The sequence below is a fragment of the Natrix helvetica genome (assembly GCF_964273705.1).
Source record: "Natrix helvetica genome assembly, chromosome: 1".
NCBI classification, from domain to species: domain Eukaryota; kingdom Metazoa; phylum Chordata; class Lepidosauria; order Squamata; family Natricidae; genus Natrix; species Natrix helvetica.
The window spans coordinates 77,681,956-77,708,370 of NC_138548.1; the positions used below are offsets into that span (position 1 = coordinate 77,681,956).

The 26,415-nt window shown below is 36.2% G+C and overlaps 1 protein-coding gene across 10 annotated transcripts in view; it reads right to left on the minus strand.

Annotated features, from left to right (window-relative positions):
• GPHN (gephyrin) overlaps positions 1–26,415 on the minus strand; it is a 234,562-nt gene that overhangs the window by 11,066 nt on the left and 197,081 nt on the right. For all 10 annotated transcript variants that reach the window (XM_081937713.1, XM_081937720.1, XM_081937719.1 and 7 more), the window contains 8 exons: positions 24,014–24,056; positions 19,394–19,531; positions 16,627–16,719; positions 14,985–15,040; positions 13,202–13,321; positions 10,546–10,604; positions 10,248–10,401; positions 7,839–7,960 (listed from right to left, as the gene is read on the minus strand). In XM_081937713.1, coding sequence (XP_081793839.1) covers positions 7,839–7,960; positions 10,248–10,401; positions 10,546–10,604; positions 13,202–13,321; positions 14,985–15,040; positions 16,627–16,719; positions 19,394–19,531; positions 24,014–24,056 — 785 coding nt within the window. The remainder of the gene's footprint in view (positions 1–7,838; positions 7,961–10,247; positions 10,402–10,545; positions 10,605–13,201; positions 13,322–14,984; positions 15,041–16,626; positions 16,720–19,393; positions 19,532–24,013; positions 24,057–26,415) is intronic.

The window sequence follows — 26,415 nt, forward strand, 5'->3', positions numbered from 1 at the left end:
ATTACAAGCGCAAGACAACCGAGAATCATAATAGGAGGCACAGAATTTTGTATGTTTACTGGGAATATTAATTGAATGCAGAAGAGATTTCTGTGGCCTGCAATAAGCTATTCCAGGCTGAATCCCAAGAGGGAAATATAGCTACTTCAAGGTTACTATACTACTATAAATTAAATTGATGGGATATAGCAGAAAGTTAAGCAGCATTCAGAAAAGGAGGAAAAGAAGAAATATTTTTTTTTAAAAAATGGTCTCCAAAAATCTCAGAATTCATACAGAGGCCATGAAATGAGATATATCCATGGTATTTGTGGCTTCTCATTCCTACTCCAGAGCTGTTACAAGATACAAGTATTCTGCTCAGACTGAATTATTCATGAAGTTCTTCTTACTTATGGCTGCAGATTGGTTTTATCAGCACTTGACAAGATCCAATCCACAGCAAAAGTCTGCTGCTGATCTACTAAATCTCATAGTCCAATTTCTTCTCACTTGTTACTCTTAAATTATTAATCTTAAACTTAATATATAAATTTAATTCACTGTAATAGGCGCAATATACCTTAAGAGCTGTTTTGGTTATAATACATACTACTGCAGCTAATTAACAATAGGCCCTGCATTATGGAGGGGCCCCTTTAGGCAGACCATTTTGTATTTTCAGCCTTATGCACCGCATAACTGTCCTTTTTATACCATAACTGCCGCACATAGTCTTTTCATTATGAGATGGATGACAAATTAATTAATTAATTAAATAAAAAAATAAAAATAAATACATTTGTTAGAATAGTTTTATTCTTGCCATGTTAATAGTGTAAAAGCAACAAAGAAAATGAAAAACAAATCTGTTAACCCTGATAAAAAAATATGCTGAGATCCCACAATTTAACATTTTAATTCTTATCATAGCACTACCGGGACTACTGGATTAAAATGGGATTTGCTTTTGCTGTTCTGTTAATTGAACACATTTCCTTGAGAATGAGCACAATTTGATACAAAGAAAGTAACATTTTCTTTTAATGTTATGGACATTAAATAAATGAGCCCATTTAATCATTTAGATTAAATCCATGTAAACTTTTTAAAAATAAAAATCCTGTGATAACTGTCTCCTTCCATTAAAAATATTCAGGAACTAATGCTGACCTTATTTGCCACTGCCCCATCATAAGCAGTCCTCTGGGTGGTCATTTGTCCTTCCTCCTGAATTACTGAAACCTGGATGCCAAGATCCAGATCAATAGTCTCCAATGACCTTTTCTTCATTCCATACATAATGTCAGGCTTCTTCTATCAGCCAGGACTGAAACTAGTTTATTACAAGAAACAACTGTCTCAGAGATCTGATTAATAAGATTTATTAAGAAGACCATAGTAATAGCTCAGCCATTGCTCTCGGGCATTGCTCTGCTTCTACTTCTCTAAGATTCCTTTTTAGGCTGGAAGAAGCTTCACTACTATCTCAAGAGTATAACTTCAGTATTTATTGGTTTTTATTTTGCTTTTGCTTTTCTTCAGGTTGCTCTCAGCTATTTCTGCTTCTCTTTATTTGGTTCCCTGATGTCTCAGCTAATGCTCTTTGCTGTCATCTTCTCAGACTTGTGTTTTCTTCCTTCCTGATAAAATTATAGTCTCCAGCCACCTACCTCAATTTCTGCAATAACTCCCAAACATGCCTACTTTATAGGGATAGGATTTTGACAATTCTGGTGATAATAACATGAAAAAGTAAGTATTCTGTCATATAAGTTAGTACCTGACAACTAGAGAATCTTCTGATTAGATTTTTTTAAAATGTGAAGGAAGGGGAGAAAGAAACTTTATTTCAAACATCTTCCTGGAAAGTCCTATTCAAAGACTGGGGCATTCCAGAATGCAGCGCACATGTGGCAATCTGAGTTACAAGGGAAAGGACTGCATACTGCAGGTGTGTCAAAAAAAATTACATATAATGCTAGCTTTTTCTTTCTGTCATCACTGCCTCATCACATTTACTTCTGAATAAGAAAAATCAGTAGATAGTTTGTGAATCTAAATGGGAAAGTCTGCTAGTACAAACTTTAACCTTACAGATATTGTTGCAAATGTTGCATGGTGTTCAGCTTACATACTTTTTATCATCCTTTACCCAAAATAAAACTATACTGATGAAGAGGGAAAGTAGGCAGCCAACTCAAAAGGTCACCTTAGAAATGTACTGAATTTCCAAACAGCAACATTAGTGATTGCTCCGCATAGCACAAAGCAAATAAAACAGATTGCTAATACAGATCGACATTTAATCCTTCGGTGGCTCAATTCTTCATTTAGTTAAAGTAGTGCTAGAAAGAATTATTTTATATGAAATATTATTTCTTATATTATGTACTATTCATAAAACAGATTTCCAAGACCAAACTGTGATACCTCTAGACAGACTATATCTGAATCAACAGTGATGTCATCACACCTAATCAAAGAGACATCATGTTTATTTAATTATTCTATTGTTCCTTCCCTTAATTTATAAATAAGACTACCAAGCAACACATAGTGAATTATAAATCAGCAATATTATGAACAAGCAATATAGATCAAAACAAACAACAAACTCTGAGACAATGATACAACACCAGAATTAGATTAGAGAAGCTGGTTGTTATTTTCAGGTATCCAGAAGGCTGCAAAAGCAGAATAACAAGCCATCTTGTTCTCTACAGTTTCTAGCCTTCTCTCGTGAAGCATAAGATAACATGCAATCTGCTGTAGATGGGGCTACCTTGAAATGTATTCGGAAGCGTTTAAGCGTTTAATGGTGCAAAATGAGGCTGCACAAAGGAAGCTTAAGCTGGTGCAAAAGGAGGATGGGCACATGGATCATCTCTACTCCATGAATGCCAATGGGCGCCAGTTTGCTTCTGGATCCAATTCAAGGTGTTGGTTGTAGCCTATAAAGCTGTACATGGCATGGAGCCAAGCTACCTACAGAACCAGCTTTGCCTCATTACATTAGCCCATCACATCTGATCAGGTAGGGAAGTTGTGTTGCAGATCTTGTCAATTAAAGAACTCCAACTTTTCTGACAGCCTTATCTGCCATTGCCCCTGTCCTGTGGAATATTCTCCCTATGGAGGAGAGGCAGATGCCCTCACTGTCCTGACTTTCTAAAGAGGAGTTAAAACAAAGCTCTGAAGCCTCATTTGAGGAGCCCAAAGAAGCATAAAGTTAGTTGGTGCCTTGAGAGCTCCCCCTTCCCACTTTTCACAAGGTTTAATTGTTATTCTTGTCTCCTTCCAAAATTTTAATTCTAACATTCTAACATTTATATACTGTTTTCGTATTTCAATATTTAATTGTACCCTGCCCAGAGTCTTTTCGAAGAGATGGGTGATTCAAAAATGTGAAAAACAAACAAACAAACAAACAAATTAGGGATCCAATCTGGGTCAGTCACCGGGACCAGAGATTTTGTCTTCTGAGCTTTCAGATTTGTGCTGGAAACCATCTTCAGGGAACTTCTTTCTAACCGCAGTTTGTTTTCATTCGTGAAATAAAATTTAAGTATCAGCTAAGAACTTCCTCTGTGTGGCAAGGATGTCAGGGAACAAAGTGTTGGCTTGGCCTTTTCTTTGAACTTTAAGTTTCCAACATGGCCATACTGTTTCAAACATTACATGTTTAACAAATCAAGTACCATATTTTTCAGAGATAAGAAGCAACTTTTTCCCTCAAAAAGGGGGCTGAAAATTTGGGTGTGTCTTATACACTGAATACAGCATTTTTGGCCTCCTGACCCTCCCTTTGCAAAAATGGTCGTGCAGAGCCTTTAGGAGGCTTCCAGGTGCTCTTGGGGGCTGGGGAGGGCATAAATGAGCGGAAAATGGGACATTTTTTGCCCCCCAGTCCCCAGGACCATTCTATAAGCCTCCTAAAGGCTATGCATGCCCTTTTTTGACAACAAATGGGCCATTTTTGCAAAAAAAGTGGGCCATTTTGGGAGGTCTGCAGAGTGCAAAAACTTTTTAAAAATTTTTGCCTCTTCAAAATATTGGTGCGTCTTATACTCAGAAAAATACAGTAAGTTTAGTCCACACAAATCTTAATTCAATAAAGCCAAAGTAGAACAGATCTTTACTTGACCTTCATTTAAAATCTCTCTTGGTTAGATTACTTATTTCTGCTGATGTGTTTAATCCCATATGAAAAATTTTCAGTAACTTGCTTATTAAATTTGGCAATCACCCATATTAACCTGATTATATCACTAGTTTAAAAGACATAGCTATTACGAAACAATATGGCATGAGAGGATGTGGGCATTGGGAGCTAAATCACAGTACAGTTCCAATTTATTTCTCTACAGATCATTAACAAATTCCACAGATCACTCCTATAATATCTTCTTGCCTTAATCTTTTTTCTTCAGTTGATTTGGCCAACTGCTGAAATTAGTTTTTAATCATTCAAAAATACAATTCTCACTAAACGAGGAGCCAGTAATCATAAAAGAGCTTTGGAAACTCTGTCTCCAACTGTAACAAGAGTGCTATAATGCCCCCAACCCTTTCTGGCTCTGTGGACTGGCAGTGAGGGCAGTGGGAGATGCTTTTGCGTGCACGGCTGCTGCTTACACAAATGGAGCTTCCCTTGCATGCTCACCTGCGGCTTGTGTGGCCTGGTTCCAAGTGGGTTATAGCCTGGTACTGGGAAATGGACCAGGAATTGGGGACCCCTGCTACAATGAATTGTTTTACAACAATGGTATCATGATGTTATACAAATCATACCCAGAAAAGATGGAAAATAATAGAAATCTGTAATCTATCTGAAAGTGAACAAAACAAAACAAAACAAAACAAAACAAAACCAAAAACAACCCTACGCTGTGGATTCAAGAAAGTTATCTAGGCATGAAAGCATTCTTCCTGCTTATAGTTTTGCAGTCAAGCTCTTATTGTACAGCTGTCATAAGTAAGCTCTGAGTTCCGTGGTGTGGAGGCAAGATTTTATATATGTGGGAAGAAACCTGATCCTGTTTTTGACAGAGATTTAAAGAACTAGAAAGATCAGGTTTACTGATCAAATTGCGTATGTAACCTGCTAGGGAATCTTGAGTTCTAGCACCAAGAGACAGAGTGAATCAAGATTATGAGTAAGTAGGTTGCTCATAAGCCCACAAAAACTCCAGTGTTGCAAACTGCAAAGCAGATGTATGGGACTTGAGCTGTACTTCAGCTTAGCCAACAGAGAAAGAGACAGAGGCAGAATGCAATAAACTACAGACTTGATTTACTGCTTTGAAAACAATCTGGTTTCTGCATATAACAGATTACCCCTTCCTTTTTATAATCAAGATGAGAAATGAATAATGCAATATTCTCTCAGAGAAAATGCTGATAGTGTCTTAAACAAGTCTGATGAATGCAGTGAAAAAGAGAAGTGGTGGAGTTGAATTTATGCCCTGCTACATTCAGTTTCCATCCCTACTTGTTCATCCAAACTGTGCAGATTTGATTCCCAGATTTATGTTGAGGCATGTCAATCAATAGTAAATAAGGAGCCCTCTTGTTTTAGTTTACATTTTTTATCCTTCCAACTATAAATAAACCCTACTAAATTCAGTGGCTTCCATGCCTTAATATGTATACACCGTAGTTTTAGACATATAAACTGGAATGATGGCATATGGCTATAATTCCTAGCATGTATTTTTATATCTTGTACTGGGAGACAACCCCACAGCACTCGATTCTTAATCTGATTTTAATATTAATGTTTTTGTTTGCTTGCTTAGAAAATATAATCTGATTTCAAACTTATATCTGACTTTAAATAAACTAGACAGTGGACAAATATTTAGCATAACTATTTAATTCAGGGATGTCAAACTGGATTTCTTCAAGGGCCGGATCAGCACTGTAGTTGTCCTCCACAAGCTGGGGGAGAGACGGGATGGATGGCAGATGGGACGGACGCCTCCTGCAGCACCCTGCCAGCCAAAATGGGGTGCGGGGGGCCATGTGCAGCCCCCTGTGCCCATTTTCACTAGCAGAGGCACAGTCCTTTGCTATTTCCAGGCTGGCTCCGCAGGCCAAATCTAAGCACCCAGCAGGCCGGATCTGGCTCATGGGCCTTGAGTTTGACACCCCTGATTTAATTGATTAAAATCATATGAATAACATTCGACTTACAACCATTCATTTAGTGATCGTTCAAAGTTACAATGCCACTGAAAAAAGTGACTTACAACCATTTTCACACTTATGACCAGCATCCCCAGGGTCATAGGGTCAACATTTGGACACTTGGCAACTGGTCTGTGTTTATAACATATGCAGTGTCCCGAGGTCATATGATTACATTTCACAACCTTCTGATCAGCAAAGTCAATGGGGAAGCCAGATTCACTTAACCTGTGTTACTAACTGAAGAACCACAGTGATTCACTTACTGAGTGGCAAGAAAGGTAATAAAATGGAGCAAACTCACTTAACAACTGTCTTACTTAGCAACAGAGATTTGGGGCTCACTTGTACCTGTATATCTTGATGTCTTTCCATAAACCATAGGTTTCTTTTCAAATTGTAGGAGATCACCAGGCTGAGCCCAAGGAAGAGGTCAAACGATTTTGAAATTTTAACTTTAAAAGTTTATAAACACTCAGATTGCATTAATAAGTTCACATAATTAATGTAAAATTAATTGTCTTTAAAATAAGTAAAACTCCCACTGACTCATCATTTATATGTTAACATAAGAAAAAGTAGACCTCCACAAAAGTTGTCTATTTAAATGAAGTTCATTGCAGTTCAAGGGAATGTCCTAAACAAAAGCGATGACTATAATGAAGATGAGAAAAATTCCTGCTTCTAAAAATTGGGAAATTGAAGGGGACACATTTTCATATATAATCAAAGAAGACACAACGGAAATAGAAAAAATATTACAATAAATGATATAAGACATTCACCAGATTGAAATCTTTAATCAGAGAAATTAATCTAGTCTACCCCATGTATATCTAAAAGCATTATTTAAAAAATAATATGTTTTGACAGGGCATAATGTCACAGAAACCTTTTTAACAAACAGGTAGCCCTTTATTTAACATCACAATTGGGACTGCTAATCAATGCTTTGATAAGCGAGTCCCACCCAATTTCACTACCTCTTTTGTCATCGTTTATAAGCGAATCTGGCTCCCCCCCCATTGATTTTGTTTTTTAGAAACCCCCCTGGACAGGTTGCAAATGATGTTCACATGATCTCATCACATTGCTGCCATTGTAAATACATGCTGGTTGCCCAAAATTTGTTCACATGGCTGCGGAACACTGTATCAGTCGTAAGTGCAAGGACCAATCATAAAGCACTATTTTCAGTGCTGTTGTATGTTCAAAGAGTTGTTAAATGAATGATAATAAGTTGATGATTACCCTGTACTGATATTTAGCCAATCCAGTTATTCATGCTAGAGATGGCCATTCTTGTAGTCACTGCTTTATTTCTGCTTAGGTTGTAGAGATGGCCAAAATGCTTTTTGCAAAGCAATGCATTAATGCAATAATAGAATTTTAACCAAATCTCGTTCTGGCCATCCAGCGCTACGTTCCTCAAAAGAAGCTAGTTTTGGAAAATTGAAGGATAAGAAATAAGATTCTTCCCATTAGAAGGATGAAATGATTGGTAATAGTGTAACTCTCAGCAGTATACTGGTATGTCTTTCAAAGCAAATTAACAAAAATAACAGTTAAATAAACTTTGGTCCAAGAGATAAAAGGTGGCACAATTTAACAAGATATAAAAATAATAATATTGCGGTAGAAAAAGCAAAGAGTTATTTTGCACATACTTATCTCCTACAATCCCCAGGTTGATTGTCGGATATCCATGCTCTTGAATTGTTGCTAAAAGAGTTGAACGATTACTATCTCTAATCTTTCCTGGTAACAAGTCATCTTCAGGATTCAATAGCTATAAAAATAGTAATAGTATTAGGTGGGAAATGGGTCAAATAACTAATTAGGAATAGATTATAGTCAAATTAATTGCACCGTGAAACCACATTGTTACATATAATAATCTTAAGACTGTGAACAGGTACTCACTTATAATATTTGTGTGCACCACTACTGTGAACAAACAATTTCTTGAAAATTTGTAAAAGTCTAAATTCAAGCACTTTCCCAGATATTAAAAGAAGTTGCTAAGATCTTATTTGAAGTTGTTGAGGAGAAATGTGTAGATGGAATTTTATTAGCAACATTTTGCATGGTTGGGATGCATATAGCCTTGCATGATGCTTTCCTAAATTAAAAATGTCACTCTTATCTCAATTATTCTTCTGCTACTTCTCTTTCGCATCACCATCCATTCTTCTTTAATTTCCTACTGAGATTTTATCTCTGAAAGTATGCACATAGCTTCAGTGGTGATTTTACCTAATTTGGATAATGAAACATCTGCAAGCAAACAACCAAGCTCAGAGAGCACCAAGGACCCCTGATCTCAACCTTGAGCTTCAAATATTCTCCTTTATTGGCACATAGTTTCAAATCTGCATATACTAGATTGCATCCAACTATGTTTATCAGTCATGTGATCTTGCTGATGGAAAGTCATTTTATATCTTTCTGCACATTGTAGGCCTGCAAAGTGGCCTCGTGTGAGTTAAAGGACCTTTTGAAGCAGATTTGTAGAGGGCATGATGGAGAGAAAATTCTACCACAGGGGCATAAAAACCATTTATGCAACATGAAATAAAAGTCATTCCGATTTTGTACTGCTTAACTGTTTGATGAACTGAATGCCATCTCTGGCCAGTATCACTGCCATTTCTGTTTTCCCACTTCATAATTCACACACTTGTGAGATTCATACAGTGATACATAAAAAACTGTAATTCTTTTTGAGTTTCTAATATTTCAGCATAAGTATTATCTAAACTTTAATTTGTCTTCCATAGAAGTTCTACAACTAAATAAATTAAATAAATAAATGTATAAAAACATTGCACTTGTTCATTTGTTTGTGGATGAAAATTATCCAAACCTAATATCTGTGTGGGGCAAAAGTATGTGAACCTTTGCTTTATGTAACTGTTTCCCTACCCCTCTCCTTGGGCAACAGTAACTGCAACAAAATGTTTCCTCCAACTGTTGATCAGTCTTGCACATGGGTTTGGAGTATTTTAGCCCATTCCTACTTTCACAATAATTCAACTTGGGGATGTTGGTAGCATTCCTCTCATATGCTCACATCAGGCACTTCTACAATTTTTCCAGAGGTTTAAGGTCAAGACTTTAACTTGGCCGTTCCAAAACATTAACTTTGTTCTGCTTTAGCAATTCCTTAGTCATAATACTTGTGAATTTTGGGTCTTTGTCCTGATGCATGATTCACTTTTTCTTGAGCATCAGGGCACAGACAGATGTTCTGATGTCTTCTTATAGAGTTACTGACACGATTCAGAATTCATAGTTCCATTAGTGGAGGTAAGCTATCCTGGTCCATAGGCGGAAGAGCAGGCCCAAATGGCAATACTGCTACCATTATGTTTTACAAACTCTTTGGAATTATTTTTTTAACCTTTTCCTGCCTGATGAGGATCAATCCTTTTTATTATTGGAGGTCCTCAGAAATCTCATGTATTCAAGCACGGCATACTTCCCCATACCTGTGTTGTAAAGATAAGACTTTGATAGTGAATATACAGAATTCTTTTCTTTAAATAAGGCAGGATACCCAATCTGACACCTAAGAATCATTCAATTGATTGAAACAATTGACTTTTATTTCCTCTTCAAATGAATTGATAAAGCTACTTTAAGATACTCATATTTTTTATATCTTTAGATCATTTTCCTCCATAAATAAACTAAAAGGAAAGTTTTCTTTATCTAGTTCTTTTCTTTATCTAGTTTTCTTTATCTAGTTCTAAGAGGTGTGGAAAACAGATACATTTTTAGGACGAATGCAGGAATTTTATGCAGGAATATTGAAAATTCAAAAGGGTTCACAAACTTTAAACTCCACTATACATACAATGTAAATATACTTTCTACTGTTCTGAAACCAGATATTTTAAAGCAGTATATTACATCTTTAAAATGTCTATTTTACCAATAAAGAGGCTGCAAAAACTGCAATCAAAGAGATTGCAAAACTATAATCAAAATAGAACTACCGGTATAGTACCATTCTTTATAAAGAATTCTATCATGCTTTTTTGACAATTTATAAATATTAGACATTTTCTTACTTCATTCCCTGTAGACATTACAGCAACTACTGGAAACTTGTTAACTTCAACTTCGGTTACTCCAACAGTTGCTAGTAGACCTATCTCTGATGGGCCCATATGGGTTCCCTTGGCCAATACACATTCACCTCTTTTAATGTCGTGTCCTATAGGTCTGAATATGCCCCCAAAAGAATAAGAGAGAAACTGTTATTAACAAAAAGAACACTTCCTTTATAACATTTCAAAAGCTATTAATATTACAGGTATTGAGTAGTTATTTTTCATTTTAAAATGTAAAGATAAATCATTCACTAACCTGATATCTTGACCCGGTCGAGCCTGCACCAGAATGCGTACCTCGAGTTCTTCAGTGCCCTGTATTTATGGAAATAAGAGAGATTTCAGCTTATATAACAGTATGGTATGAACACATCAGACTTGTTAATGTGGGCTAGAAGTTTAAATCTGTTAAAGGCAATGACTAGCTTTCCATGAAACAGTAAACCATAATATGGTTGAATTCTTTCTAGCTTAAAATGTTATACTGGGTCCCTTTTGCCGTATTTATCAAATACTGATTAAAATCCCAAGTCAGTGTTATTTGTGAATCGCATTAGCATTCAATTACAACCCTGAATATATTATAATCTCACACACACACACACACACACACACACACACACACAATAGATAGATGGATATATATATAGAGAGAGAGATATTCAACAACCTTAAATTAAATTAATAAGTACATTAATCTTAATACATTTCTATATTTCTATATTTCTAAATCTTATAGTAAAGATAGTTTATATGAGTTAGAAGTACAACAGTATTTCTCAAACTTGTTTAATAGACTTTATACTGTACTTTTTCTATATATCAAGCATAAGAAAAGATTGCAAATTTCATTTCTAGTATTTCTCTGAATGTAGCCATCAGTCTTTTCATTCCTCTTTCAAACCAATCAAGGCACCACTAAAATAGATTCTATATTCAATGGAGTTTTCTAGGTGGATGCACACTTTTTGTGGGAACAAAAAATTCCAAATATGATCCAATGTTCCAAATTTGAAACAAAGCACATGTGATTTGAGAGTTTTATTTCATGCTCTTTTGCTCAATGCTCAAAACAAAATATAACCAGCATGAACAGCATTATTATTGGGCATTGTGATTGGGCTTTCTAGTGCTTGAATTTTTCTTTATTTTCTAGTTTTCTCCATTGTACTATTATATTTATTCTGTTAATGCTTTATACTGATTGGGATAAGGTAGGAACAGTAAGTAGGCACACAACTCAGAGCTAAAGAGCCATTGTTGATTCAGTTTTATTGCCTCATTCTGTCAGTTAAAATTTTTTGTTCCTATAGGGAAATCAGAACTTATGTAGGGGGTTACATATCTGATTGGTTTTCTGCTGCTATTTGCAGAAAAGTTGCCCATAACAGAAAGTAAGTAAATAAAACTAACACTAGGTAACTAAATGTAAAGATGTCTGGCTATATTTAATACAGTTTCACATATATAGTGCTAATGCTGCTGAGGTTTTAGATTATAAATATATAAAGACAAAGTACTATGTTGATGTTTTGACTTGAGTTTTGATGCGTATGCACTTTATGTTCTGTTGCTATTAGAATTCAGGGTGTGTCTTAATGCAAATCTTGATTATTTGTAGAACTTGAGCAGTATAGGGCATTGTTTTACTATTGGAATGTAATTATTTCATGAATGGAATGTAATTATTTCATGCGAAGGTAAAAGAGCAACTTATTTTTTTTGCAGCCACAAAACACAAGCAGCCAAATAAGACTAGCAAAGAGCAATAAAATAATTGTTCTTCACTAGACCTATTATGAAGCAGGATGACTAAGTATAGTACTTTAATTTGCCTGCTAAATACTGTAGATAGGATAAAGTGTTAGTCCATAATAAGTGCTAATTTCCACTGAATTCACAAAAACCTCCCAAGGAGATGATTTTTAATTTGTTAGGAAATCATTAAAAATCCCTTTTCTTTAATGCTTTTCAAACAATTTTAAAAAATATCACCTTGTTCAAATATTCTGTACATTTAATGGGAGTCAGCATGAGCTGCCACCCCATCGTTTCTTGTGTGCTGGGAGGGGGAGATAAGGGAAGAGAGGAATCACTTCTTTACCTTTTGTCTAAGACCAATTCCAATGTACGGAACTAGCCGTTGTTTCTGAATTCCCGTTATTTTCTATGGTTGGAATTTAAGCCATTTTAATGTTTGTTCCATTAAAATACAGCCAACTGAAAATGTTCTGAAGGAAGTGGGAAATGTTTTTCCTTTATCTCAAAAATAAACTTTGTGCATATTTATTTATTTACGATTATTTATATGCAGTTTCTTCTTATATGTATGCAGCTTCTTGTCATATATGGTCTATAGCAGGGGTGCCAAAATGGATTTCTTTGAGGGCCGGATTAGCATTGTAGTTCTTCTCCGCAGGCCGGCTTGGGGGGGGGGGGAAGGGATGGATGCCTCCTGTAGCACCCTGCTGGCCAAAACTGGGTGCTGGAAGGTGTGCGCAGCCCCCCCTCCCACTTCATGTTTGGCCTGGATGGCCTCCTGCAGCACTCTCCCAGCCAAAACTGTGCACAGGTGTCCCCTGTGCCCCATTTTGGCAGGCAGTGTGGCAGAAGGCCATTCAGGCTGAAAACATTTTTACTGCCGGAGGAACTGTGGGCTGATCCTTTGCTATTTCCAGGACGGCCCTGCAGGCCAGATTTAAGCAGCCTGCGGACCGCATCAGGGCTGTGGGTCTTGAGTTTGACACCCCTGGTCTACAGTCTCTAGAATGTACACCTGCTGACACTGTTCCTCATTTCAAATGTGTGAATCCAAGTTTGTATTTATGTCGTGGGATTACAGATTGATGGATGATTCCTTGCAGATGCCTTGCTGCAGATATAGCAAAAAAGAATGTTTTGGTAGCACTCACATCATCAGATTCCCTGATAAGCTCTGTGTCTTCCACTTGCACCACAGCATCAGCACCACAGGGTATTGGAGCACCAGTTGTAACTCGCATTACTTGACCAGGCATTACAGTTTGAGTTGGCTAAAAAAATACCAAAAAATGTCAATTTATTTTTTAAAAACTGTAACAAAATTTTATTACACTTTGCAGTTTAATTCAGGATGTTAATGAATAAATATACTACCCCGAATTATGAGATTATAAGGTTGTATCAAGGGGGTTTGTTTGAAGGAGGAACTAAGAGAAGAAGTTTCTTTTGAGTCCAGCACTTTATTTCTGAGAAACACATATACAAAGCATTGTTAATTTATTCTTCTCTTCTATTTCATCTTTTTTTTTAAAAAAATTGACTGCAATAGAAATTTTCAAATACAGTGCATAGAAAATAAACTTCAAACCCCTTTTATCCCCTGAAAAAATATCTCTGAATGATCAAGAACTGCCTAACTGTTGTCTCACAACAGTTCCAGTTCCTTGATCTCAAACCCAATTCCCTGTGAATGGATCTGCAGTGATCCTGTCCTCTGGTTGCTGCTACTGACGGCCAGGTCAGTGTGTAATAGCCCTCCCCCACATCTAAAATTTGATTGTGGATGAGATGCTGACCTATCATTATTAGCAAGATCTGGATATGATCTGTCCTTTCTGAAATTTGCTAAGCTGTATTTTGAGTGTGGCACCAACCAAGACTTGAGTCGGGGTGGAGAATGGCATTTTTCAACAGGAAATCTTTATGGCTTTCAGAGGTCCTGCCTCTGAAAGGTCCCTGGTGGTGAGCGCCTGTTCATTAAGTTGACCTCTAAGGCTCAGTTGGGAATTGTTGCTGTTGCACCAACCTCCTTGCTGCATAGACCTCCCTGTCTGAGTTCCATTTCTGGGTTGGCAGTGGAGTTTTGGAGAAACTTCATGGTTCTAGGACTAAATCTACCCTCCCTAGGAATGGCCTCTGAGGTGCTTGGGAGTTCATGGGTTCCATGACAGCCATGGATCTTTCCCAGATCATCCAGAGTCTGACTTGAGACCGTGATCACACTTGGGATTTGGTCTTCCTATTGGAGCAGTGGCAACGTGATCTGACATTGGGGATCCTCTCTGTGTTTCCTTTGCCTTGATTTCTATGGAATTCTCTAATACTACTATCTACTGGAAGAGAGGAGGACCCATTAGAGTGATTTGCTTGGCAACAATTTAAACTTGTTGTACTTTAAGAAATGGAACGTTAAAAGAGCTTAATGTTTACATGACAAGAGAATGTTCATGCTATAGATCTCTCAAGAACTTAAGACTCTTCTTTTCTTACACTTCTAGTGAAGCCATAAATAAATATCCTATTTATTTGAAAGAATAGGTGTTGATTTTATTAACTTTTAATCTAGAGGCTCCTTATTTTGTTGTGTAATTTTATAATTGCTTTTTATTATTTAATTGCTTTGTTTATTTAAATTTTGGAATTTGTGTCAATGACTGGATTAAACATGCTAATTGCCTTTTTATTTCATGTGCATAGGAACGTAGTTATAGGCAAATGATAAATAACTTTTCTATTAACTACTATTGCTAGATTTTATATGCATGGAGGAAACTATCATCACATTAAAATATGTAATTATAAAAATACAATAATTCATATAGCCTTTGTGTTATTTACAATAGTCATTAGAATGGTTTCATGTTATTTTACGAGATTATTCTAGTTCATAATGAACAAAGAATAGAAAAGGGAAGCAAAATATATTGTACCTACCTGCTCACCAGCTTGGGATTCCCCAATAATGAAACGATCCCCTGGTCCATCAGCAGCTGAAAGTTAATATATAATATTAATATATATATATAATATAATATGACAATTACAGTTATCAATAAAATATGCATTATCAGGCTCTTTATTTTTGCTATGGCTATTTCTGACATATAATTCCTTCTCCCACATATATTTTTGCATAACAATTTTGATTTGACCACTTTCCTAATATACAACGTAACTGTACAAATTAAGTTACTACGTAACATACATTATACATTCTGCTTTATGTAAACACCTTAGTGTCACACTCTAATAATATTTCTTACAGAAATATTCCTTGGGTTTACTTTCTGGGAGCAAAATTACAATTTTTACTTATGGCAAAAGGCAATGAATTATTTTATTGTGCCATTTATGTTTTAAAAAATAATATATATGTAAAAATCTTGTTAGGGTATTATCAGTTATGCCATATTCCTATTGATATGTCCAGCCAATAAATCAGAAATGATCTGGGGTGAGGCTGCCATGGAACGGAGCATATGCTGAAAATCTGATTCTTGCTCATTTCCCCTTTTACAGTACCTGAACCACATCCAATCTTTTCATGAGGATTTCTTATGTCTATGGAGAATGCTTTAGGAAAGCAAAAGGAGGTGGTGGGAGATGAAAACTGTGCCCAGAATGCTTCACTGAGAACAAGTCAGGGTGAAAGGTCTATTGGTCATAGAGTTCTATTCTGCACAGGATATACTAGATATTTTTATTCAGCAACATATTTTTATCTGAATAAAATTATCCTGAAATCTTTAAAAAAAAACAACCAAAGGCCATATTACTACAATAATAGCTAAAATCCTTTATTGGGATGGATGGATATTTTCTTTTATAGCACTGAAAATTAACTTTATTATAAATAAAAAACATATACCGTATATACTTGAGTATAAGCCGACTCGAGTATAAGCCGAGACCCCTAATTTTACCCCCAAAAACTGGAAAAGCTATTGACTCGAGTATAAGCCGAGGCTGGGAAATGCAGCAGCTCACGGTAAATTTCAAAAATAAAAATACAGGTAGATAACAATAAAATTGCTTTAATTGAGGCATGTGGAAAAGAGGGTCAACAAAAACAATATATTATCAGTATATCCAACAAAAACAATATATAACATTAAAGTATTAACAATAACTTTAAATGTACAAAAACCTTAACTCAATAAGCAACCAAGCTTATTGTGAATGGCGATCCCGGAAGCACCGAAGCCTCGGCCGCGCGCAAGTCCTCGGTAAGTTCTTTTTTTTTTTTTTGTTCACTGGAGTATAAGCCGAAGTGGATTTTTCAGCCCAAAAAGTGGGCTGAAAAATTCGGCTTATACTCAAGTATATACGGTACATAAGCAAACTAACTGATTTGTAATATCACTTCCAATTTATATTGTGTAATGATAAATGAAGCTTACTTTAAATACAGTATATATACTCTGTTAGTATGAATGAATGTCATTAAGATAAGGACTAAAATGCTGTTGAGGACTATTGAGCCTGCTTTTCCAGGCAACATACAGAAACCAGCACTCTGCTGTGATACTAAACTGGAGAAAAGTATCCTGGCATATTCAAAATTGTTAACATTCACCTCTGACAGCGTAGCCATCTTTTACTGAAGCTGGAAAAGGTGGAAGGTTATCTTTTGCATAAACATCTTGGGCAAGGACTCTGCCCATTCCATCTAATACATAAACACAGGGAGAAAAAAGAGAGCATACATGAAATTCTGATAGCAAAAACTTTATTTTCAAAAAAGCTATTTCAAGCTATATCAAAATTGATAAGGGAGCATTTAGAAAAATTTCCAAAGTTTGCCAGCCAAATTTCCAAAGTTTGCCAGATTAAGGGAGATGCATGGAACTAAATGCACAGTGCTAAAAATAGTAACTTTAATATAAAATGAGTTCTGACTTCTCTATTTAAGTGTGCCCATATTCCTTTCAAGGACATTTTGAATACTTCTCTTTTTAATTTTATTCTCGATAATCTGTGAAGAGGCACGGAGACATACCACAATAAAAAAAAATAATAATTGAAAAAGCCATTTACAAAGAGGAATATTGGCTATTGTAACTAGACTAAGAATAGAACAGTAATATAATAATGTAGATTTTAGGGGTGATGATGTATTTGCAAAATATTTTGATCTCAAAAAATCCTGATCCTGAGTCAGTTATTTCATACGTTCAAAGACCAAAATATAACATGCATCCTGAGAACTACCATTCTGTTGGAAGATTCTGTCCACTTCCCTCCTGGAAGGCTTGGGCCTTCTCCCTGCCCAACTATGCAGGCCTACTTTCCTTCCCTTTTTGTGCAGCTACTGAGAACTGCAGTGAGGTGCAGCTACTGGAGAAAGCTAGTAAATGTCATATTTCTGCAGAACATTGTGAGGTCTGGTGCTTATCTTGAGAAGTTTCTGAGGCTCTTTCTAGTCTTTGAAAACATTGTGAGGGATGGTGCTCACCTTGCAATGTTCTAAGGTTCTTTCTACCTTTGAAACTTTGCAAGCACCAGTTGGGGAACAATTGCTAGTGGTGGGGCAGGAGATGAAGACCAGCTGTGAAGTGCTCCAATAGTGAATTGGAGAGAAGACCCAGATCTTCTAGGAATGGTTGGGAGAGGGGAAAGCCCAAATATTCCAGTAGATGGTGGGGCAGGGAGAAGACCTAATTCTTCTGGGTATGGTGCAGAGGGGGGAAAAATCTGTGAATCAGTGTGTCTATTGAAAGTCTTGAGGAAGCATATGTGCCAATGTCACCATTGCCTCTACAGACCTTCAAGGTCATGGAAATTTCCTCAGGAAACACCCAAAGTCCCTAAGATGACATCCAGTGTCCTCGGAGGAACTCCAAGGGCAGTAGATGACTATTTCTGTACTTCTTTATCTTATTTAGAGTGTGCCAGCTTGTCTGGGTGGTGTGTGCCAGTGCTTCTGGGTGGAGAAGTGGACAATGTAGCAAACATATAAATATGAGTATCAAAGTGTGTTCAGCGTTCTTCCTTGCTAAGGGAGGCCGGTCTTTATTTAGCTGAATAAACGCATAAAGCTTATGAACGTAAATATCTGGACCTAGTCTTTCAAACCTGAAATCGGCAAAACACTGGGACTGTGATTATTGAGCGAGGCACTCATATGGGCATCTTGTATAGTAACTGCAATGATGTATGACCCAAATTGTGGTCTCAATTGTGGTTGTAAATTAAGGACTACTTGTGCAGCCTTTCAAAATTGTTTGTTTACATTGATTTAGGCTGCTTTCTTGAGTTTAGGGGATGTGTGAGTGGGATACAGTACCTGATATATAGTTGCAATGTTATGTAAAGTTATGTATGCAGTTCTGTACTGATAATCTGTATGTGCACAATATTGTTTCATTTTTTTGGTAAATATTATTACACAGATTGTTGGGAAGCGATTTCCTATAACACAATCATGGACGCCAAATAAATGTACAACTTACTCTCTTTTTTACTTGACATGCAGCAGGGAAAGAAACTGATGGTAAATATGATTAATAACTCTGTTATTGTGATTATTCTTCAATCTGGACTTATTTTTCTGTGAAAGTACTATTACTACACACTTCTGCTGACAAAAGCAAATGTTTTAGCTAAAACTTTACCAAGCAGCAACTAGATAATATATGTAGCTCAGTTCTCATAATACAAATATAATAAATTACTGCTGCTTCTGTTGTTCTTTAGGTTACAAAGAATTCTTTGTTCCAGATTTTAGTTTTTATTTCCCTATCTTTTTTTTAACGCTAGCCATTTTCCTGCTAGAATGAAAATCTAAAGTAAGCTACATTTTTGCAATGAATTTATTAGGTAAATTCCAGGCATTCTACAAGCCATTATCTCTTGGATTCAGCTCTTTTATAAGTAGTAGAAAAATACCCAGCCAAGAGAACTGTTGCTGTAAACAGTCAAATAAGTTATGCATAACTTAAAATATAAAAACTATGGCTGTGCAAATCCTTTCAAACAGCTACTTTGCAATATATAAGTTTATGCATAAAATACCTTTCTCCAAATCATTAAAGCAGCTACATTTTTTTCTAGATGCATGCAGCGGCTTTGTAAACTACTCTTGGCTGTTTCAATATAGAGGGCTGTGCCTGCAGATGGATAGTAAGCAGACAAACAGAAACAGTTGACATTACAGCTATGCAGGTCTAGAAAAAAACATGGCTGCTTTAATGTTTGAGAGAGAGGTACTTTGTATGCATTTCTGTGCATTGTGAAGCACACCTTTCCAAGTATTTGCTCAGTCCTAATAAAGAAAATGTAAATGAAACTTAAACAGTTCTTCCTTTATTCTTCTTCTGGATGCCAGAACTGATACTAAATACCTCGATAATTGATTATTTCTGTTCCAAGCACTGGAGTCATCTCCAGAACTGTAATGAAGGCTTTGTCCATAGATGTTAATGGAAATGGAGACATACGATGTCTTCTTGCTACTTTTGTAATGTCTACGGCACTGTGACCTGCAAAAAAGCATTAAAGTTATAATTAATTTTTAATAAATAATATAATTAATATTTTCCTGGAAAGATTGATAAATTATAGATATAGGTAATCCTCGATTTACAACTGCTTGAAATTATGATGGCCTTGGAAAAAGCGAGTTACAACTTGTAACCGTACTTATGACTGTCACCATCTTCCTATGGTCACATGATTGCTATTCGGGCCCTTGGCAACCAGCTTGAATTTACAACTGGTTGCAGTGTCCTGAGGTCACCTGATCATGATATGTGACTGCAATATGCTTGATTATTATTTTTTTTCACAGAAAATGTTACCCTACTTAGAAAAGTTCTTAGGCTATGCATCAAACAGTTGTAGAACTCATTAGAAACCATGGTTAGCACATCAAACTAAAACACAAATTAAAACAATATTTTTTACAAAATGAATTTTCTTAAGTGTCCATTCTTATTTTACTATTGAGCTGAAAATACTTTCCAACTCTATGAGAAAAAACTCTGCTTCCTTGGAATTATATATTATTCACATAAGATTGTTCTAAGATAACTTCCCAAATCTTGCTTAAATGAAACATCTTCCATTTATTTAAACTCTATACAGCCTTCTTGGTGTTTTTGCTTTTTTTTGTTTGTTAGATTTTTAAGATCAAACTCAAAGAAGCAAACATACTTAACACTGCTTTCTCATTCTATTTTTCACACACCAACAACCCTGTGAGATTAATTGTGCCTGGCACAAAGTCACCCAACCTAAAACAGGAATAAAACTCATAGTCTGCTTTGGTGCCTTAATTGCTAGACCAAACTGCTAATGTGATTGTGAGTTTCAGTAGCTTTATATAAGGCCGTGGTGACAAACCTACGGCACGTGTGCCACAGCTGGCACGCGAAGCCCTCTCTGCGGGCATGTGAGCTGTCACCCCAGAGAAGCTCCACTGCGCATGCACTCGTGCTTCCCACCGGCCAACTAATTTTTGGGTCTCTGCCACGCATGTGCAGGGGGAAAGGCATATGCAGGAGATTCATGTACATGCACGGGGGAAGGAGTGCGTGGTGGTTGTGCCCCCCTTGCACCCCATTTTTGGTCCCAGGAGGCTTCAGGGAGACCTGCTAGGCCCAAAACAGGCTGCGGGAATGTATGGTGCAGCCCCCCCATCCCGTTTTTGGTCCCAGAAGGCTTCAGGGAGGCCTGTTAGGCCAAAATGGGGCACGGGGGGGTTGCATGCACATGTGCAGGGGGCGGGTGGAGCACGGGGGGTGTCACATCAAATTGCATTATGGGTGTGGGCAGACACATGTGCACTGTCACGCACGTGCACATGTTTTGGCACATGATGACAAAAAGGTTAGCCATCACTGATCTAAGTATCTATTTTCTTCCACTTTAGGGCACTCTGGAACGACCTTCTCCTGTGTTTATTTATCATATAAATAAAAGCAATTAAAATCTGAGAGAGTGGCACTTAGGAGACATGCTTACTCTATTGTTGTGCCTGCCCTATGGAGTTGCTTCCCTTCCCCCCATTCCAGGTACTCTGACCCTGCTTGCATTTTGGAAAAGGCTCTAAAGAACAAAATTATTGAAACTTTAAGGACATAATTTCTTTGATATTAACAAAATCAATAAACATATAAAACATTCATTATTAAAAATACAGAAGCAGGAGAGGATGATGTAAGCTACAATAATTGGGTCATCACAAGATCTCCTTGGTCTTCTGAGGCCTGAAGACATAGCCAGGTTTTGAGGAGCCTGCAGAATGGTAAGGGGGATGGAGTTAACCTTACTTCTGGGAGGAGTTTCCTTAAGACAGATGCTACAGCAGAGAAGTGATATTCCCTGACTGATGAGACACACAGCATGCCTTCTTTGTCAGATGTGGTGCGATGGGCAGATGTAATCAGGATAAGGCAGTATATAGCAACAGCACTTAGACTTATATAAAGCTTCATAGTGCTTTTGCAGCCCTCTCTAAGCAACTTACAGAGTCAGCCTATTGCCCCCAACAATCTGGCTCCTCATTTTACCCACCTTGGAAGGATGGGAGGCTGAGTCAACCTTCAGCCTGGTGAGATTTGATCTGCCAAATTGCAGGCAGCTGGCAATCAGCAGCAGTAGCCTACAGTACTGCATTCTAACCATTGCGCCACCATGGCTCTAATAAAACATTGTTACATATAACTCATATACTAAGAATAACACGTTTTGATAAGAGTTCTTGAAAGTTAAAAAAACCCAGGAAGTTAATTTAGGACTTAACATTATTGACCTTCACCTCCATGTTTAGCAACATAAAATTGTACTTATCAATTCTGGTAGGCCACCATGAAGATAATCCATACTGAATTATACTCCAGAAAAATTGTACTTCATGGATTGTAATCTTTTGAGTTCACATGGATTTTAATCAACATGTAAGTTGGGCATGTATTACATTTTTTTTCATAGTAAAAAAGCAGCCTTTTTGGTTTAAATTTTTACATTTCATTTAAAATTAAATTTAATTATTAATTAAATTTAAATTTAAATTTTTGAAGACATTGACAGAATTATTCAATTTATCCAGCTGAGCAACTAATACATTCATTAAAGAATAACTGATAATTATACTGGTGCATGCTATTTGTTGGACAGTGTTGGACTTCAGGGTTTAGTGATTGTGGCAAGGGACAAATCAGAAACTTGTTTGGACAAGAAACTAATCAGACTCAATAGTTCAGATTAATCAACTTGACCCAGGACAAATTAAAAAAAACCCAATCAGGAATCAGGATTCAAAAAATGACCAACCAGAAACTGGAATGAACAAAGAACCAATCTGAAAACAAGACCACCAAAATGACCAATCAAGATTAGGCACAAAAAATAATCAGAGAGCAGCACTCATCAATCTACACCAATTGCAAATCAGTGCAGCTAAAGACAAAAGAGAAGCCAGGACGCTTGGCTATAAAGACAGTATAAAATTAATCAGACAGTGCCTGCTCAGTTGCTAGATCTGTGTACCAAAACATCTTGCCTTTGAATATATCAGTCACAGTTGCTGATGAAAAATCAAGCAATTTATTTCTTAGACCATGATCACTAAAATTTGAAGCCCAACACTGCTCAATAATAATTAACTTTTATAGAAATCCTGTTCTTAGTTTTTTGCAATATTTCTTAAGATATTAGCTATTTCTATATCTAATATTAATGTAACATAAGCAATTGATTCAATTCTTGTGAGGCAATGATTGCTGGGTTTGTTATACTAAAACACTGAAAATTAAACTACATTTTCATTACATGCATGATATCCAAATTTGGGAAATAGCTCTGTCTAAAAAAAACATAAGAAAGAAGTTTGAAAAACTTCTGTGGTGAAATTACTCAAATTTGGTTTCATAAATATTTTGAATATTGTACCTACTTTATTGAAATTATATTTCATTGATTATTTGTGACTACTTTCTTGCATTTATTGTATTAACATAAAAGATACCTCATTGTGTTGGTGCATCTGGTCATTACATTTCACTCTGTCAGCTAGGTTTAAACTTATAACACTCAGATAATAATTTTAACTTTAAGAATTCTATTCCTAAATATTTAACTTTCCCTTTTTTTTTACAGTCAGTCACTATATCTTTTATTATAGCGATTCAGTGGTCCAAGCTTCAACCATTTCATTCATGATATTTATTATAAACTGATTTAATAAAAATAGAACTAAAATAACAAATTATAAAACAACATAGTGAAAACAGAAGCATTAACTAATAAGAATTAATAAAGCTAAAAAGATAATTATCTTATATAAATTATTTAATTCAATAATCTGGATTACATGACTGTTTCATGGGTGCATTCTGATGTGTTCACACACATATATAACTTTGTCATAGTTTATCATTCCAGTCACAGTTTATCATTATTGACAACCTGTTTTAATGACTGCATTAAATGCAATAATAAAACAACAGTCCAGTAATTAAAATTAATCATTGTTAATACATATAATTAATATGCAGTTTACTGAATATAAATGTCAGTTTCTGGTTTGCGTGTCCAAGTTTTCTGCATGTAACCTAAATCTGTATTTCTCCAGTTGTCTCTAGCCTGAAAGCAGAAAACTGTTAACTGACTTCCTTTCCCTGCTTCCAGAAATTTCTGCTACATATCCCGATGGGAGGAGATGTCTTTACAAAATATTTATTTTACATTTTACTATATATATTTATTCATGGCTTTACAAATGTCATAGAACATCTGTCCATGACCACTGGATACAGTATTTTGGATATCTTTCAGTTTGTCTACTAAGATCTCCTCACATATACCCATGTGTACACTGCAGACACAAAAGCCTAGAAAAATAGCTTTAAAAGAAGTTCAGTTGCATCACTTTCTATGGTGACACCAAAATCATTCCAGCAAAACTATACCTTATCATGAAGGTATTATATTCCAGAAGAATACAAAGATGCAACACTTACTTGCTCGGAGGATGTTCTCCTTACTGCTGCACCTGGATTGGACCTGTAGAGAGAAGGACAGAACTGATAAAGCAGAACAAACATTATAAAGTGACTACAGGAATATAGTGGACAAGCTCCTAGGACCTGGAGACAGAGGCTACATTCATTTTTAAAAATCTTCTTACACAACTTATATTTAACAAACTGTTGCTTAACAGTTTGAATTAAATATAAACAAGAGAAACTAAACCAATGTACAAATTTTGTTTAAAGCTGAACCATTATATATATATATATATATATATATATATATATATATATATATATATATATATATATATATATATATATATATATATATATATATATATATATATATATATATATATATATATATTCAATTTCAGTTATGCTTTATCTTTACTACAAATATATTAATGAGAAAATATAATGAAAATTATATTTTACTTCAAATATGAAATACAGAAATAAAATACTGTTGGAAGAACTTGAAGCGAATTGTAATAGATCATTTAAAACAGGACAAGATAAAAACACTGTACTTAGCATTTCTAGCTGTTTCATAATTTGATCAAATATTTCCTAAGCACAAATTTCTTCAAAAGTTTGATGTTATTGTTTTGTCTTAAACATGATATCTCATTATACTATACAGGTGGCTCTTGGTTAATGACCACTTGTTCAGCGACTGTTTGAATTTATGACAATGGTGAATGAATGGTACTTACGAGTGGTCCTCAAAATTCTGGGCAACGCAATAACCGTGCAATCACATGATCCAGACACTTGGCAACTGGCCCAGATTTTTTTTACTATCATGGTGTCCCAGAATCAGGATTATGATTTGTGACCTTCCCTTCTGGCTTCCCACAAGCAAAGTCATTGAAGAAGCCAATAGGAAGTCAGAAGTCATGATCACATGAAGTACTCACTTAACAACCCACAGTAATTTACTTAATGATGTAACTGGGGGTCTGCCGGAACTACTGTTCCTAAGCAACATGGTCACATAACATCATGCTTTATGACTGCATCACTTAGCAATAGAAATTCTATTCATAATTATTACCCTTAAGTGAAGACTATTGTATTATTATTTATCAGAGGGCCTGTTGTAGGGAAATCAATCAGAATGTTTTTACAGAGGACTTTTGAGAAACATAACATCTTTTTGTTTCTTATTTGATATACTGGTTGCACTCCTGGAAACAACGTTTGAGTGGTTTTCAGAGGCGCTAGCCTAATGAATAATAAAAGAATGCGGGGACTTGATTTATTCTGTTTCCAAGATTCTGCATATTATATTATCTATTCTATACCATGTATATAGTATGCATGAATATTAACCTAAACATATTCTAAACTGGGTATGTTTAGCTTAAAGAAAGCATATTAGCAAATACAAAGTACTATCATCAGGAAAAGGGTTTGGATTTATTTGAGAACAGGATAAGGATCAAGGTGTAGAAGTTTTGCAGAGGGGGATCCAAACTTGAAATCAAGAGCAATGTTCTGACTGTGAGAGCTCTTTTAACAGTGAAGAACCTGATTTTTAAGTTGTGGGTACTCTACCATTGGACTTGGTGAAACAAAGATTGGGTAATAATTTGTCTAGGGCAGGGGAGTCAAACTCAAGGCCCAGGGACCAAATCTGGCACATGGAGCTACCATGGAAACAGCAAAGGGCTGGCCCGCAGTGCCTCAGGAGCCCTTGGGAGAGGGTTGTAGGAGGCCGTTGCAGCAGAAAATGGAGCTTGGGAACCCACTTTTGCTGGCAGAGTGCTCGGGCCACCAGAGGCACCTCCAACATGAGTGATGTTGAGCTGTGCCCCCTGCCCCCCATGGTCAAACCCTGAAGCAGCCCTCAATGAAATTGACTTTGACACCCCTGGTCTAGGGTGATATGAGGGATTGCATTAGAAGACCAATGTCCCTTCTAACTTTATGATTCTATGAATCTCTTAGTTCCTTGACAATAAATCTAAATAGTGGTACACAGTGGGATTGTTTCTTGGTAGGTTGTATTTTGTTGAGAGGAGATGAAATATCACATTTTTCATAGATCTCTGAATGAGGGAATAAAATTTTTGCATGCAATATTAATCGCACAACCTACATTTCCAAATACTTGTTTCTTCTAAAAAGAAAAGAAGCAACTTATACTATGATTCTAGTTTTCAGATTCCAGATTCTAGTTTTATTTTGTTATGGCCCACCAGAGGCCAGCGGAGCTGACAGCAGATTCGGACAGTGAGGAGTTTGGGGAGGAACATAGGCCAGTCCTGGAGTCTGGGGAAAGCTCTGATGAGGACTCTGTGTCAGAGGCAGAGAGGGGACCAGAGCTGTATGTCAGTTATCAGCTGCCTTCTGAGTCAGACATCAGTGAGGCAGATGAACAG